The 17389-nt window shown below is 34.7% G+C and overlaps 2 protein-coding genes across 2 annotated transcripts; both read left to right on the top strand.

Moving 5' to 3' along the window:
- The first annotated feature begins 4608 nt into the window (after positions 1-4608).
- Positions 4609-8942, top strand: LOC104247565 (uncharacterized protein At1g10890). The gene is made up of 4 exons (XM_009803613.2): positions 4609-4983; positions 6385-6597; positions 7400-7619; positions 8118-8942. The coding sequence occupies exons 1-4, from the start codon at positions 4856-4858 to the stop codon at positions 8355-8357; spliced, it is 801 nt and encodes a 266-aa protein (XP_009801915.1). The 5' UTR covers positions 4609-4855; the 3' UTR covers positions 8358-8942.
- Positions 8943-12200: 3258 nt separating this feature from the next.
- On the top strand, positions 12201-14500 carry LOC104247566 (aspartic proteinase nepenthesin-1). Its single transcript, XM_009803614.2, has 2 exons — positions 12201-13606; positions 14086-14500. Exons 1-2 carry the CDS (start codon positions 12560-12562, stop codon positions 14383-14385), a joined length of 1347 nt encoding a protein of 448 aa, XP_009801916.1. The 5' UTR covers positions 12201-12559; the 3' UTR covers positions 14386-14500.
- The last annotated feature ends 2889 nt before the right edge of the window (positions 14501-17389 follow it).

The raw sequence follows: 17389 nt of genomic DNA, 5'->3' as shown, positions 1-17389 counted from the left end.
CCGTCGTAGCCTCGTCGAGGTTAGGCTCGGCACTTACCAGTACATGGGGTCGGTTGTACTAATACTACACTCTGCACTTTCTGTGCAGAGTTTGGAGCTGGTAGTGGCTGACCGAGAGGCCGGTTGAAGACATATCACCTAGGAGACCCAAGGTAGTCCTGGCGTCCGCAGGCCCTGGCGTCCCCTCCTATGTTCTACATTCATGTTTTCTTTTCTTTCGAAACAGATGTAATTTCTTTCAGATTAATGTTTGTAGATATTCCTAGTATGTTCGTGGATTGTGACACCAGTTTCTGGGTGGTGACAGTTTCGATATTGTTAATAGTATATAGATAACAGGTTAATTATGTAGTACCGCATTTATTTCAACTTGATTTAGCTTTGCTAATTTTAATCTGTGAAATGTAAAGGAAAAAGGTGAATAATACTCTAACGTTGGTTTGCTTAGCGAGTGCGATGTTAGGCGTCATCACGGTCCCGATGGTGGAAATTTCGGGTCGTGATAAGATATTAGCAGTTTAAGTTTGTGCAATATTTGATAAGCATATTGTGGTTGGCCAAATCTTCGGAAAAGTATTTTTGAGTATCAAATTACAAACAAGAATAGTAAAGGTTCAGTTTGCAATTATAACTATTCAAAAGCGAGAAATAAATTTAAAAATATTTATTATAAGAGAATTCGTATTGTATATAAAGTAAAATATAAGTTAAAATTTTTAATCAATACAAAACCAAAGAAATAATATTAGGTATATTATATTACTTATTGCTTACATAACATTTTAAATATAAAGACATCGTTCAATATAAACTAAATATCTACTTACTATATAAAAAAGAAATTTATTTATAGTAAAGAGACAATTCAAAACAGGAATAGGAGAAGGAAAATAAAAGTACGATGAGGGGGGGGGGAGGGGGGTGGGGGGAGGAAGCGCTACAAGAGAGGATAAGAAAAATAATTTGAAAAATATAAATTAATAGTAAAGATATTTTGTCTTGAACAAATTAATTTTTTTGCTTCTGCTTCTTGGAAGAAACTAGAATTTATAGCTTCTCCAGTAAAAATAGAAAAACTGCTTCTACTGCTATTCAATACTTTTCTATCTTGTCCAAATACCTCAAATTTCACAAAAAATATTTTTTTGCAACAAAATTTGGCCTCCTAAACGCTTGGCAAAAAAAAAAAAGAAATAAAAACTATTAAAATTTGTGGTCTTAAACAAGTCATAATATTTGTACGACTATAATTTCTTTGAAACTTGTGGTGTTAAATATTTTAGAGTATTTGTTGTGGCTATGAAAAGTTCTCATTGAGGATAGAATTAAAAGTTTAATTTAAATTATTTTTAAATTTACAATATGATCATTTTTTTTAGAATGTACCTAATGAAATAGGTTCACATTAATTAACTGAAACAGAATAATTAACAGGAAAAATGTTGGAGAATTTTTCAATTAATGAATGAGAAAGAAAATATAATCTACACTATATTAAAAACACGAAGCCCTATAGTAAAATATTGTTAATCTTTTTTACCCTTTAAAAATTGACTTCACCCTACAAAAAATTATCATTGTCATCTTATTATTTTATAATATTTAGAACTTTTAAATTAACTAAAAGTTTGACTATTAGATTTTTCTTATTTGAATTATGTAAGAACTACTAATATTTAGGTATTTAAATCTTTCTATAACTATAATATTCATAACATACTATAGAAGATGGAATCATACATGGACGTTCATGACTTCTAAGAATATAGAAGTCCTTGATTTCATTTAAAAAAATTATTTCAGAGAAAAATATAAATAATTTGTATGCTTTTACCTTTCTCATAATAATTGAGATAAAATTGGACAACTAAACTGGGATGAAAAAATAATAAATACTCCTTGGTCCTACAATTAAAAAGGTTAATAATCTGAGCATCAAAGTTAGCCACCAGGCATCTTTTGTTAATATTTATACGATTTATTTTTAAAAAAAACTTACACATTAAAGTAGTGTACACGTGTAATGCTTATATTAAAAATATCGAAGAGCGGCACATTTTTTTTTTCATGTAAGAGCAGGCATAACCGTATTAGGGACCGACATAGACTTTTAATTTCTTCTTTTCTTCCTTAATAGCATATTTGATCAAGCTTCACCAAAGCTAAAAGCATTTTTAAAAGGTAACCTTTTTTAGAATTAAGGTATTTGACCAAGCTTTTAAAAGGAAAAAATACTTTTAAGTAAAAGCAAAAATAATTTCTTAAGAGCAGAAAAAGTAGCTTTTCCCAAAAAATATTTTTTAAATTAATTACGTCTTGTCTGGATGGTTGTTATGTATCGTATAGTATTAAGTTGTATTGTACTGTATCATTTTGATGTATACTATGTTCGGATAGATTTTATTGTTTGTCTTCGTTTCATGATATCATGCACCAAAAATGTGAAGAATAAACTTACAATTTATAAAGAAAAAATAAGGTACGATGTAGAATTATTATATAAAAAGGTAGAGTAAAGGATAAAATAGAATTATTAAATAATAAGGAAGGGCAAGATGAGAGAAAAAATAAGGTAACGACGCGACCACATCAAATCGGTCGTTCTATAAATGACACTTTTCGTCGTTATATAACAACAGATTAACACTACGATACAATAAAATTTAAGTATCAAAACAAATATTGTATTTAACGTAACAATACGATACAATACAACATGTAACAACTATTCAAACAAGATGTTAGTTAAACATAAATTGCTTCTTACAAAATTATTATTTTAAAAAGTACTTTTCAAAATAAGTTAATTTTAGAAGTTGGGCCAAAACAGGCTGATAGAAACTTCTAATGATTGCTTATGCTATTCTTCTCTTTTTTTTTTGTTTGATTTTCTTGTCCAATACTCACCAAAAAAATAAGAGACTAAGAACCAAAAAAACACAAAAGCAAACTATTTTGTTATCCAAACCCAATATTTTCTGAAACTACCTCATGGTCTGCTAAAAGTATAATAGAGATTTCAAAGAATTTTTTGGGGAAGTGCAAAAATAGCCATTTTCTTCGCTATTTAAAAAATAACTGAATTTACGAAGTGTTTAAAGTTAAATACTTCATAATTAAATGCCAAAAGTTAAAGACCACCCTTTAGATATCCTATTTATGTCATTTTCTAATGTTTTATATGATGTTCGTAAAATGTAAAAATTGCACGGGACGCCCTATTTGGTCGCCCCATTTAACCTATACTCATTTTTTTAAAGTAACTTGTACACATTTTTAAACAACTTCAGCCTCCTTTCTCCTCCTCCTCCTCCTCCTCCTCCTCCTTCTTCTTCTCCTTCTTGTTCTTCTTCTTCTTCTTCTTCTTCTTCTTCTTCTTCTTCTTCTTCTTCTTCTTCTTCTTCTTCTTCTTCTTCTTCTTCTTCTTCTTCTTCTTCTTCTTCTTCTTCTTCCTTCTGCTGCTGTTGGTGCTGCTATGAAACTTCAGTTCATGGGATGATTGCCATAAATATGTTTATCAGATTATTTAAAAATAAATTATAAATAATTACGTAAGTTAGTAGACAATAATTTGTGAATATTTCCACGTACGTAAGTTAGTAGACAATGATAATTCTGTTCTTTTCACGTTTATTGTTTCCAAAATTTATGATTTAGATACTGTTGGCAATCTAATTATTTATCTAGTATGTTAGAAAGCTTTTTCAAAAACTTCAGCTTATATAGTGCTGAAGTTTTTACAAATGAACTAAATAACTTCAGCATCTTTTGCTGAAGTTTTTGAAAAAGCTTATCCAGGACAAAAAAAACTTCAGCTTATTTTGTGCTGAAACTTTTATAAATGAACTAAATAACTTCAGCATCTTCTGCTGAAGTGGAGGTTAGCGTCGGGAGTCTTGTGTGACAAGAAAGTGCCACCGTTACTAAAAGGTAAGTTTTATAGAGCAGTGGTTAGGCCTGCCATGTTATATGGAACTGAATGTTGGCCGGTAAAGAACTCACACATCCAGAAGATGAAAGTAGCAGAGATGAGGATGTTGAGGTGGATGTGCGGGCATACAAGGATGGATAAGATTAGGAATGAAGATATTCGAGAGAAGGTGGGTGTGGCCCCCATGGAGGACAAGATGCGGGAAGTAAGACTCAGATGGTTCGGGCACATTCAGAGGAGGAGCACTGATGCACCGGTGAGGAGGTGTGAGCGACTGGCTGTAGTGGGCACGCGGAGAGGTAGAGGAAGACCTAAGAAGTATTGGGGAGAGGTGATCAGACAGGACATGGCGCGACTTAGGATTACTGAGGACATGGCCCTTGATAGGGAATTATGGAGGTCGAGCATTAAGGTTGTAGGTTAGAGGAGAGTGTGAATATTTCTACAGCACAATAGAGGGAGACTATTCAGTTAGGAGTTAGACTAGGAATGTCATTTGGTCGTCTATTGATGCAGGACTTTCCCTTCTAGTTGTACTATACCAACCATCTATTTCGTATTTCGTATTCTGTATCCTGTATTTCATATTTCATATCTCTTATATATTGTTGTTGTTATTGTTGTTATTTTTATTACGCATTTTTATGGTACTAATATATCATCTCCTATTGCTTTTTGAGCTGAGGGTCTCCTGGAAACAACCTCTCTACCCTTCGGGGTAGGGGTAAGGTCTGCGTACATATTACCCTCCCCAGACCCACTTGTGGGATTATACTGGGTGGTTGTTGTTGTTGTTGTTTTGGGCCACGGAGGGTCACTTTGATGGGTCAAGCAGCAAATCAATCGGGTCTAAAAAATTCTTCCCCAACCCGTTAATTAGCTCACAATCGAGCAAAAATTCAGATTTTCCTACTTTATGTAATCATGGCTCGGAGTATATCCCGGTCGCCGTCGTATTCTCGGCGGTACTCTCGGTCTCGATCTCCGGTGAATCACCGCCGCCGCAGCCACCGAAGCCGTCGTGACCGAAGCCGTTCACCGTATTCCAGCAGGTAATCTCTTTGCCAAATTTCCAGCTCTTATACTTATATGAATTTACAATAAATCTTTATTGAAAAATGAAATTTTTATGCTCTAGAGCTAACGCATATGAATTTGAATCTCCGTTTGGTTGAAAAGGTGCAATTTTTTACTTTAATTTTTTTTTTTAAGAGACTAGTTTTATTTCTATTCAAATGTATAGCAAATTAACTAAAAATAGTTCGAATTCAACTTTAAATTAACTGTACTTTTTCTTGTTGAATTTATGTGACCATAATAATCCGTTGGAACTTTCCTCCATAAAAACAACTCTATCCAGCATACTAGAGCCAATTCCATGAGCATATAATTCAAATTTCAGCATTGCAAATTCAAGTATAAATTGTTACAATTGCTTTTTGCCTCCTTGCTTATGACTAATAAAAGCTAACAAGGGATCATCTTTAGGAGGTATTTGAATAAAACTACAATCTCATCTCTGAAAAATTGAATTTCCAGAAAATAAAAGAAACAACAACAACAACATACCCAGTATAATTCCACAAGTGGGGTTTGGGGAGCGAAGTGTGTATGCAGACCTTACCCCTACCTCGTGGAGGTAAAGAGGCTGTTTCCGAAGACTCTCGGCTCAAGAAAATAAAAGAAACAAGATAAAGAATCATAGAAGACTTCCGCAAATCTTCCAAATACTCGATTGAGCCTATACGCTTTTTGGCAGCTTTCAATATTCCTTAATATGGGATGGAACAATCTTTATCCATCCTAACTAAATGACGTCTTCACTGGTCAGTTTGAGATTAAAGGGAAGGTTCTTTAAAGATGGGTTTGAACTGTTGGCATTAGTATGCTTTATTTTGTAAAGAGTGCCAGGACAGACTTTTCCTGATATATGTACATGCGGCGGCTTGTGTGTGATAAGATAGCACATAGATTTTCTGACTTCCATGTGATATAAAGCTGTAGATGCCCCTTTTTCTTATAATACTGGTGTCGGGGTCAGTTGTGTGCACCTCGACTATTCCACCAGGTACCTATTACCTTCCACTAGTATAGTACTGGGTAACTTTGACCACCAATATTTAGGTAGATGGAAAAAATCACCTACTATTTTTGTCTCTACTAGGATTTAAACCTTGGTCTCCAAGGTTTGCACCCACTTGGCCACACCCTTGGGTTAAAGTTGTAAATGTCCTTGATGTATCCACTTTCACATTGTAAGGCTTTGTTATTTTAGTGTATTTTTGTGATCTTTTAATACATCAATAAGATTTTATGTTTCTGCAACAAGAAGGTTGTGATAGTGAACCACATGGGATAGCGCTTATATTTAGTGGCGGATTTCGTTGAAGTTGGCTTTGACCTTCTCATTATCACATATATGCATTTCAAGTTATTGTTGCTCTGTTTCACAGGAGAAGAAGTCACTCTGGTACTCACCGTCGGAGCCGTTCACCAGATGCAAGACGCAAAAGAAGCCGGTCCCCGACAACTAGGCGTCACAGGAGACGACGAAGTCATAGTTCCTCAGAGTCTCCTATACCCAAGTCTCGAAGTCCCAGTCTTACGTCCACTGAGCGTAAAAGTGCTGCAGAAAAATTGAAAAAAGAGGAAGAAGAAAAGAAAAGGTTAGTTAAATGTGATGCCTTCAAGATTTTCCTGTGGCTATGAGTCTATATTCTTAAGTTGCTTTCTGGAGGTTATATTTAGCCTTTAAGTTAAAGAAGTTAATAGTAAGTAAAATGTAAACACACACACACACACACACACACTTATATATATATATAATAGAGAGAGAGAGAGAGCGCAGAGGCGAATAGGATTTGAACTATATGGGTTCGGATTCGGCAATTTACCACATTCCATCTAATTACTGGGCCTGAAATCTATTATTTTATTTATTTAGCGGGGTTTTAAAATATATGTTCCAGAGTCTAAGCCAAAGCTATTGGTTCAGATGAACCCGTAACTTGTTAGCTAGACCAGCCCCTGCGTGTGTACACCACAGCACGAAACAACAGTAGCTGTATCTTCTTATGTAATCGTGAAAGGTATCTATTTTGGTACTTGTATGTCATTGTGGAGTTATTCATTGCGTGCTTTTATGAAATTACTGCTCATGTTAACATATTTGTACAAAAAGTCTTAGCATTGTGTTCAACAATTGTCGACTTTTGGCCTGTTGGGTTATTAGTAGAGGAGTTAATGACCTGATCGTCTTTGGGTCTTAATGTGCCACATATTTTCATCTTGCATCTTGATCTGGTGATATTTCTTGGCATTCCAGGCTATTATATTTCAAAATATGTAGATGTAGCATGTATCTTGCTTGACGTACTTGTTTTTTCTTTTCAAACTCGGGAATTGCTGAATGGTTGAGCTTTTATTTCATGTGCCCGCCGTATTTTGATTTGATTGAATAATTTTCAGGCAACAGCTAGAGGCAGAACTCAAGCAATTAGAAGAGGAAACTGCAAAGAGATTGGAGGAAGAAATAAGGAAAAGGGTCGACGAAAAGTTATGTTCAGAGGAAGTTAGGCTGGAAATTGAGAGACGAATAGAAGAAGGTCACAGAAAACTGTTTGAAGATGTTGTGATTCAACTTGAAAGAGAAAAGCAAGCTGCTCTTACCGAGGCAAGGCTAAAAGAGGTAAGTTTCTCTAGCCGGTTATTGACTCTTGACCTTTTGTTGATATTTTACTAATCATTATATTCTCTGCTTTTTTACTTTTCTTTTTTGTCATCTTATTTTTACGAGATGAGATTTTATAGAAAGATTACGTTTTACACTAAAAGTTAAAACTTATCAATACTTAATTTGGATGTGGAAGGAAGCAGGGAAGGTTTAGTTCTTCTTTGTTCTACTTGTACTTTCATAGCAGCTTTTCTTGGAAGAGGTTTAGGCATGGGGTTCACTGATTACCTCCTGTCTATAATTACTTTGAAAATCTACTTGTTAGTTCAACCTTAGAGAGAACATCTGCTAGATGTCTTCCTTTTATGAATTTTATTCCTCCTCCTAACAACTCCAACACAGTTTCTTGTCATTCCATTTCATGAAGATTGAACTTTCATGCTCTTTGTCTAAATATACAGATCTTTGAACCTTTCAATAGCATTGTTTCTAACACAACACTGGATTAAACAGGAAAAAGCACGAAAAGAAAGAGAGGAGCTGGACAAAATGCTTGAGGAGAACCGGAGGAGGGTACAAGAGGCTCAAAGGAGAGAGGCTCTGGAGCAGCAGCGAAAAGAGGAAGAACGACTTCGGGAGTTAGAGCTCATTCAAAGACAAAAGGAGGAGGCTGCTCTAAGGAAAAAACTTGAAGAGGAAGAAAATCTGATGAAACTATTGAGCAAAAGTAAATCTAGGCCCATTGGTCTGTAAGCACAATCTAAAGAGAGATTCTTGCTCAGGTGTAAGAAATCAAGATATTCAAACATTGTGTGCCTTTCATGAAAAGTTGTAGAGCCAGGATTTTGCTAAATTTTGGAAGTTCGCTCAACCAGAATGATATTTCCATGGCTCAACCCTAAGTCTTCATCGCTGGTTTCTACATCTGCTAAGCTCGACTTCCAAGAGTTTCTACATTTGCAGTTCATGGCTAATGCTGTTAATCCATGTATTTTGTAAACCTAGAGGGGACAAACGGAGCCATGACCGATTGGTGAAAGTTTTGTCATGACTTCTGAAGTTAGTCCAATATGTATTTGTTGAACTGCTGGGGAATATTTACTCCCTTTATTGGTACTAGATAGTAGATAGGCAAAAGAGAAAAAGCTAAACTTTGATCTTATGGAGATTGGTTTGATGTGGTCAACTCAAGATGTTGTGGTTTGCTGCCTCGTCTCGGAGTTGCTTCTCTCCCTGTATCTGGTGCATCTATGTTGAACTTTTTGTTTATGGCATCACCGGAACTACTTCGATATCATGATCTCTTCTTTTACTTTTTAGTCAGTCTTTGTGAGCCCATATGACTTTTATTCTTCTAATGTTTTGTTTGAACTGCTAGTTCAATTGTTTCTTGATTTCATCTATTTATTCATTCAGTTCAGTCTCAGGGGCCAAAAATACTTTTAATTCTACTGTTATTCAATTCAGTTGACAGATAAAACTTTCGAAGTATTTCACAATATCACTTTCACCCATGATACTGTTAGATTCTGTTGATTCAAAAGTTATTTTCATTTGCCTTGTTGTTTGGCAATTCCAATCACACTGATGGCCTCAACTCAATCAAAATATGCTAAATCCATTTGTAAGTAAAGAATGCCAATTGCTTCAAGTATCTTGACTTGGCAAAGCAAAACGCAAACAAGTAAAGAAAGAAACACATGATTAGCTTCCATGCTTTGAGAGTTACCTAGTAGGGATGTCAAATAGGGTGGGGCGGGGTAGGGCCGGGCAGAACAAGTCTTGACCCGCTAATATTTAACCCGCCCTCCCCTGCCCTTTTTAGCATTTTTTCAAAATTTTGCCCTGCCCCGCCCTACCATGCCATGCCCCGCCTCGCCCCGTTTATGTGTTCTTTTAATTCTTTATTTTGTTTTCACTTTGCAATATGCTATTTGTTTTATAAAGAGAAAAAAATATTTCAACTCTATTGAGACATTACAATAGACATGTCAATAGGAGTTACTTACGTATATCAGTTGAATAAAATGTGACTTTTATCAATGTTATATAGTACTTATTAAAGAGTAAATTCCCTTATATTAATGCTTTAGCCCAAGTAAATGGGTAAACTGTTTGATACACTTCCGAGGCAGTCATTGCATTTCTAGCAGTGGAGTATTGCAATTTTCTATTCAGTTAACAGTAGCATAATGAGCAATTAACCATATCCCATCGCATGGCATTAGATAATTACTGCAGCAAGTCAATAAACTACATAAATTAAAAAGAAATATTAAGATTGTCCTTTCAGCTTTTGTAATAGCCATCTAATATTTTTCTAACCAAAGCTGAAGCTTTTACTTGTAATTAACTATTAGGCCTAAAAGTTAATTCCTCCCCAGAGGTAAGGTCTGCGTACATATTACCCTCCCCAGACCCCACTTGTGGGATTACACTGGGTTGTTGTTGTTGTTGCCTAAAAGAAAATTATAAAAATTGAAATAAAACAAAGTACCTTCACCCTCAATAGACCTGTAGGCTTGTAGCAATATATTTTCGCAACCAATGAAGTTTTAGAATACTTAGTTAGCAAAATAAAATGGTAAATCATCATTACCAAATTAACCCAATAAGAAAAAGATGTACCAGGACGCATGGGTTTCGTAACAGAAAAGACGCAAATTTTCACTAGTGTTACCCATCAAACATTAAACCAGATCATATGGAAAGCTTGCCCTACTATCTGCCCTGCCCTATTTAATATTTTAAAATTTTCAGTTTTACCCACCCCGCCCCGTCTAACCATTGCCCTGCCCCGCCCCGTTTAACCTTTCCTCTGCCCTGCCCTATTGACATCCCTATTACCGTAATGCTGAGAATAAATAACTTAAAACTTTTAGAGAAAATAAAAAGAAACAAAAATAGTCTGAAGAATAAAATGACTTTTATAAATAGAATTGTATTTAAGATGAATGCCTATATTATAGAGAGATTCTAGGGTTTGTTACTTGGTGGCTAAGTCACTTTTCGCCTATAAATGGAGGAGTTCTATTCCATTATAAATTATCCCAAAATCAATAAAAATTCTCTCTCTACTTTTCTCTCCAATACTCCTCTTCTTCTTTTATTGTTTTATAACAATGACATGATAGTGAAAATGAAAACGAAAATAGAAAAGAGAATTAGTTTCCTATTCCCTTATTACTCGGTTTTAGGATAATAAATGAAAAGGATGAAAATGATTTTTTCTCGCTGTGAAACAAAATTTTCGAGCCAAATGTAAAATCTTACTCTTTTATCACAAACGAAGAAAAGAAAGTATTTCCAAGTGCTTTCCACTGATAGCCCCAGGGATTTGTTTGGTATAATGGTGAGATATCTCATAGCGTGGGATATACCATGGAATTAGTTATTCTATCTTCTATATAGGATAATTAATCTTACCATTTTGGTATAAAAATTATCCCCGAATTAATTAACACCCCAAACCAAATATAGAATAAAGTTAATTTCAAATTTTATCTTAAAATTATTATACTTATCCCATGCACCAGACTACCTCGAGAAATCTCAATACGAGTAAGTTTTTACTTCTTCCTTTTGATATACAATAATTTTGTATGATCGTAAAGAATATAATGCTATTTGTACTTATGCTCAATAATCATACCTACTCAATATGTAGGCATTGCTTTTTATCTTCAATCAAACAAGACTTGGAGGACAAAACAAGTAAACAACACATGCCCCCCCCCCCCCAAGAATTCCAACCCCACTTTTCTTAAGATTTATTATCATTGATAATAGAGTTAGTCCACCAACTTCCTCTAACTTTCTTTTAAGAAGATCATCTCATCATTTGACGAGAAGAAAAAACTATCTATTATTCGTCTTTTGGTATTCATTCTTATCATTCGGACCCTTTTATTTTCAAGGTGGTAGGTTAAATGGTTTGATGTTATATTCATTACTAACTCAAGCCAATCAGGCCAATGGTTAAGAATTAAGATGTGCCACCTAAATTGGTAACGCAAAATTTTGGAACAAACATCAACTAGCATTTATTTTTCTTATCCACCCATTTATTAGAAGGAAATTTTATGTTCGCTACATGAAATGTACATTTGCTATTATTGAGAAAAAGTTATTCTTACCTAATAAATCCTAAATAATCTACTTAGGTCGTACCCTATTTATGTTTCTTTTACTTGCTAATGTAACCCTAGGTCTTGAATCCTAACCCATTTAAAAACTTCCTTCAAAGAGAAGGTTAAATAACTTTCAAGAATTATTACTACGCAATAAATAAGAGAACTCTATTATGATAAAAGAGAACTACATTGCCGGCTAATCATAACCTTGTCCACATAATATTAAAAGGAATCTTTACCTAATAGCCGGATGGATTCACATGTTTACTTTTTCTAGCCAGTATATATATATATATATAGATTGATTGATTATATATGCGCGACACATATTATACATGAATTATACATCAATCGTTTATTTTTTACTTTAAGCTGTTATTTTGGGCAGCTATTTAGGTGAACTCTTCAAATTATTAAAATAGAAATGAAAATCTGACACTTCATCCCATTTTCTTGTCATCCCCAACAACCATCCATTGGTGTGCTATTAAGTTGATATCTCACTTTCCCTTGATGTTGAAATGGCTTAAGTTTAGTACTGTCTCACTTGAATTCCAACTTTTTCTCTCCATTTCTGTCACCTCTCTTTTTACAATGCTCTCTTTTGATTCCTCTTTTTAAGTGTTTGATACATTCTTTTATTCCTTCAGACCTTTCCTCCATCAATTTCCTGGAAATGCACATATATTCACTGAAAAGTTCAATCATATTTAATCTTTGTTAGGATTTGAACGTCGTGAGACAGTTCAGTTCTTATCTGCCGTTGGTGTTAAAGGGAGAATTGCAAGGAGTAGTCAACCCTAGTACAAGAGGATTAGCAACATGGCTTCATCAAACTTTGCCAATTTCACCATGTTTCTTTCTATATCAGTCTTGTTTGTTAATATTCTGCCAGTGAATTCAACATCAAGGCATGCTTTAATCAACAACCGTAAGGGATTCAAGGTGAGTCTAAAACATGTTGATTCAGGTGGGAATTTCACCAAATTCGAGCGTTTACAACGTGCAATGGCACGAGGGAAATCGAGACTTCAAAGGCTAAACCTAATGGCTAATAATTTGGTAGCAACAACAGCCAAAGATGACTCTGACATTGTAAAGTCTACAATCCATGCAGGAAATGGTGAGTTTCTCATGCAAATATCCATTGGCAGTCCAAGTGAAACCTATAATGCTATAATGGATACTGGAAGTGACTTGATTTGGACTCAATGCAAGCCTTGTAAAGAGTGTTTTGATCAATCCACACCTATTTTTGATCCATCAAAATCATCCACTTTTTCCAAGATTTCGTGTTCTAACAAACTTTGTGAAGCATTACCAATGTCATCTTGTGGAGATAGTAGCTGTGAATATATGTACACATATGGTGATTATTCATCAAGTGAAGGTTTTTTAGCTAGTGAAACATTCACTTTTGGCAAAAATTCCATTCCAAATGTTGCATTTGGATGTGGAAATGACAATCAAGGCAGTGGCTTTAGTCAAGGTGCAGGTCTAGTTGGGCTAGGAAGAGGTCCATTATCACTTGTTTCTCAACTCCAAATGCCTAAATTTTCCTATTGTTTAACCTCAATTAATGTTGATGCTAATAACAAAATTAGCAGCACACTACTTATGGGAACCATAGCAAATGATGATCATTCCAATATAATCACAACTCCATTAGTGAAAAATCCTTCTCAGCCATCTTTTTATTATCTTTCCTTAGAAGGAATATCAGTTGGAGATACTCAATTGCCTATCAAGAAATCCACATTTTCACTCAACCAAGATGGCAGTGGAGGAGTAATAATAGACTCTGGGACAACCATAACATACTTAGAAGAAAGTGCATTTAGTCTTCTCAAGAAAGAGTTCTCTTCACAGGTAAATTGGTTAATTTTGCGTATAAATACTGAATTTTACTCGCTATAATAATACCGGGGCAGAAGGGGTCCAAACTCCCTTTGCCGAAGATTATATTATATATAAAGTCAAATTATTTATGTATATATTAAATGTTGAATCCCTTTGACTTTTTTCGTATTTCTCTTTTATATTCTATATCCTAGTGGTAAATTTCCGGTATGTACCACTAAATAGTAAAGCTATAATTAAAACTATTTTTTATATTAAAGTAATTAAAATTTACCAACTATAACAGTAAAATTACAAAAAATTACTCATCATAACAGAAAATCACATTGATGGGTGGGTTTTATCATTATAGTGGGTTTATTTAAAATTTAGTGATTTTATTGTTGTAGTGGGTAAATTAAGTTCAACTAATTCTAATACGACAAAAAATAGTTATGTGACTTTACTGTTATAATATATAACGTTGCTATATGTGAAATTAACTGCAGGTAAACCTTCCAGTGGACGACTCCAGCTCAACAGGACTGGATTTATGTTTCACTTTGCCTTCAAACACAAACAATATAGAGGTTCCAAAATTGGTTTTCCATTTTGAAGGTGCAGACTTGGATTTGCCTGCTGATAATTACATGATTGCTGATTCAAGTATGGGAGTTGCTTGTTTGGCCATGGGAGGTTCAAGTGGAATGTCTATTTTTGGAAATGTTCAGCAACAAAATATGCTTGTCATTCATGATCTTAATAAGGAGACTTTATCGTTTGTACCAACACAATGTGATAAACTGTAGAATCTGTATGTGGTTCAGGTGTTCATTTATATATGTCTGTTTTCATTTTCCATTATCTTTCTTTAGCAATATAGAAATTTTATCATTTGAATCAACAAAGTGTATTGATAGTCTATTTGTTTGTGGCTATTTGTATCACGTTAATATATTGGTGTATTAACGGCAGTGACGAAATTAGGAATTAGGCTGAGAGTATTCCAAAATTAATATATATGTATAAAAAGTCATATTAACTTTATGTTCACAATATAATTTATCGGCGAAAGGTATTCGACTGACCACCCTTCGGTATACATAGCTTCACCCCTGGTATTAAGAGAGGTAACACGAAATGATATTTATGATTTTTCACGCGATAATATGTTGTAAAATAAGACATGACATTGTCACACATTTTTCAAATTTTATGTTAGGAATACACGTGCTCAAACATGCTGGGGTATTAATTTTTTATTTTTAAGATTACGAATAGTTTGTTAAAGTGTTCAGGGATCTTAATATTGTTGCAACTTGAACACATTATTTCTAAAGGTAATTATGTGTTATTGAAAACTTAATAATAAATTTTCAAGTTACTGTAATCTCTATCAGTTTTAAGCTTTAAAATCATATAAAACTGCATAACTTGACAACAAGGAGTGAGTCAAGCCAATAACAACAACAATTAGTATCATAACAAGAGTCAAGCCAACATAAATCATACTATAAAATGCAAGAGTCAAGTCAATTACAACAACAATTCTTATCATAACAAGAAAGAAAAATTGAAGGAATACTCAAATAAGTAATTATAATGCCTTCTCTAGTCTCTACTACAATAATTAACCTAACCCTAAATCTATAAAAATTTAACTGTAAACCAAGTTATCCATTAGTATTTTATATTAACTTGAGATTGTCGTAAAAACTCATAAACTATAAATTTTAGATTCGCCTTTATTAGCCCTTTCACCTAAATCATTTTGTAATTAAATACTTGCTCAACTGCCTATCCACCTTCATAGTGACTTAATTTCTACTTATATTTCGTAGAAACTTAGTGCATGATGACGTAAAACAAGGCAAAAAGAAAGTAAAATGAATTTGACATGCGTAAATAATACTGGAAGATAGTTGAGGATTTTATGCTACAAGGTAGGCATAAGTCATAACAATAAGAGAAGAATTCTCATGCAATCATTTAGGTGAACTATCTAACCAAAGTCATTCAAAACTTGATTAAAAAGAAAAAAGAAAAATTAACCTAAATAATTGCCTACCCAATCATTTAAATTCAAAATAGTCGAAAAGTATATAATATATGTATAATTCATGCATAATATATTGTATACGGGTAAAATCGAGCCGATTTTGCCATTATCTCGAGATGAGAGAACTACATTAAGGGTCGGTCTCGTAATAGATCAGGCCTGAGCATGAAGACATGATACTAAGTTTGGAGATCGAGGTCCCCGATGATCGAGACCAGATATGATCAGCTTCGAGCGGAACGCAATAACGGAAAGGCGAAATATCCGTAATCGGTCGGAGATCACGGTGAAAATCTCGGAACGGATCAAATCAAGGGCAGTTATATGTATCAATCATGGGATTTACTTCTGTAATTAGAATTGTACCACAATTAGGATTCCTCTAGTATATAAAGAGGGGTCCCCATCATTTGTAAAGAAGACCTTACATTCATACAGATCAAGGCAATATAATATTTCTCTATTGTTCATCAACTTATTGTTATTTAACTATTCTTATTTCGCTATTCTCATGGGTTCATCAGCTCGAGGGCATTGTCCAAGTATTGGTTTGTTTTATGTTCTTGTAAATTCCCATCATTTATCTCTAAGTTAATGAATTAGTATTAAATGAAATCACATATCCTTAAAATCACATTACAAGTTTAATTGTTACTCGATTTTTAGGGTAAACAGTTTGGCGCCCACCGTAGGGCTAAGGATAATAGTGACTGCTTAATATTTTAACCTTCATAACACACACTACTTTTACGCTTGTTCTTGTGAGTAGTTTTGATTTCAAGAATCAACATGTCAAACTCTCAAGGAGTACCCACTCACACTGACACGGGCCTTGGTCTTCATGGCGAAAACGAGCACGTAGTCGCCCCGGAAAATGTAGTGCCTCCAATCAATCCCGACGCACCACAGGCTGTGGATCCGGTTGATGTCAATTCTCATGTCGCCATTCGTGGAGATTTAGGTGCCGACCCTGAAAATAGCATCCACAGAGATACCCGGGAAGCCGATCGGAATACACAAAATGGTGAAGAATGCGGAATTACCCTTCGAATGATATTTGACATGCTATAAACTCAGTAGGACGCGATAACGTAGCTCCAAAATCAGAATCGAGCCCCAAGTAGAATCGAACTCGATACATCACAGGAAGTTGCTCATAGGGTCGAACCTGTGCAGGAAAAATTTAATGACAATTGATCGGGAACTGATCCCGCCATCATGAAAATGCTCGAGGAGCTCACTAAACGGATAGAATAAGGTGAAAAGAAAATCGAGACTAATGATAAAAAGGTAGAAACATACACCTCACGAGTTGACCAAATACCGGGGGCACCCCCGATCCTAAAGGGTTTGGTTTCGAAGAAGCAGAAGCCTTTTCCTCAAAGTGCGGCTGCGAAGCCCATTCCTAAGAAGTCCCGTATACTGGACATACCTAAGTACAATAGGACCACTGATCCTAATGAACAGATCACTTCATACACATGTAGAATGAAGGGAAATGACTTAGAAGATGATGAGATTGAATCCGTTTTGGTGAAAAAATTTGGGGAAACTTTATCGAAGGAGGCAATGATGTGGTACCACAATTTGTCTCCCAATTCCATCGATTCTTTCGCCATGCTCATTCATAAAGGCACACGCCTGAGCAATAAAGGTCGCGACCAGGAAGTTGGACCTCTTCAAAGTGAGACAGAAGGATAATGAAATGCTAAAGGAGTTCGTATCTCGATTTCAGATGGAACGCATGGACCTAC

Source organism: Nicotiana sylvestris, chromosome 5 (assembly GCF_000393655.2).
Source record: "Nicotiana sylvestris chromosome 5, ASM39365v2, whole genome shotgun sequence".
Taxonomy (NCBI): domain Eukaryota; kingdom Viridiplantae; phylum Streptophyta; class Magnoliopsida; order Solanales; family Solanaceae; genus Nicotiana; species Nicotiana sylvestris.
This window is presented reverse-complemented; position numbering and strand designations above follow the sequence as displayed.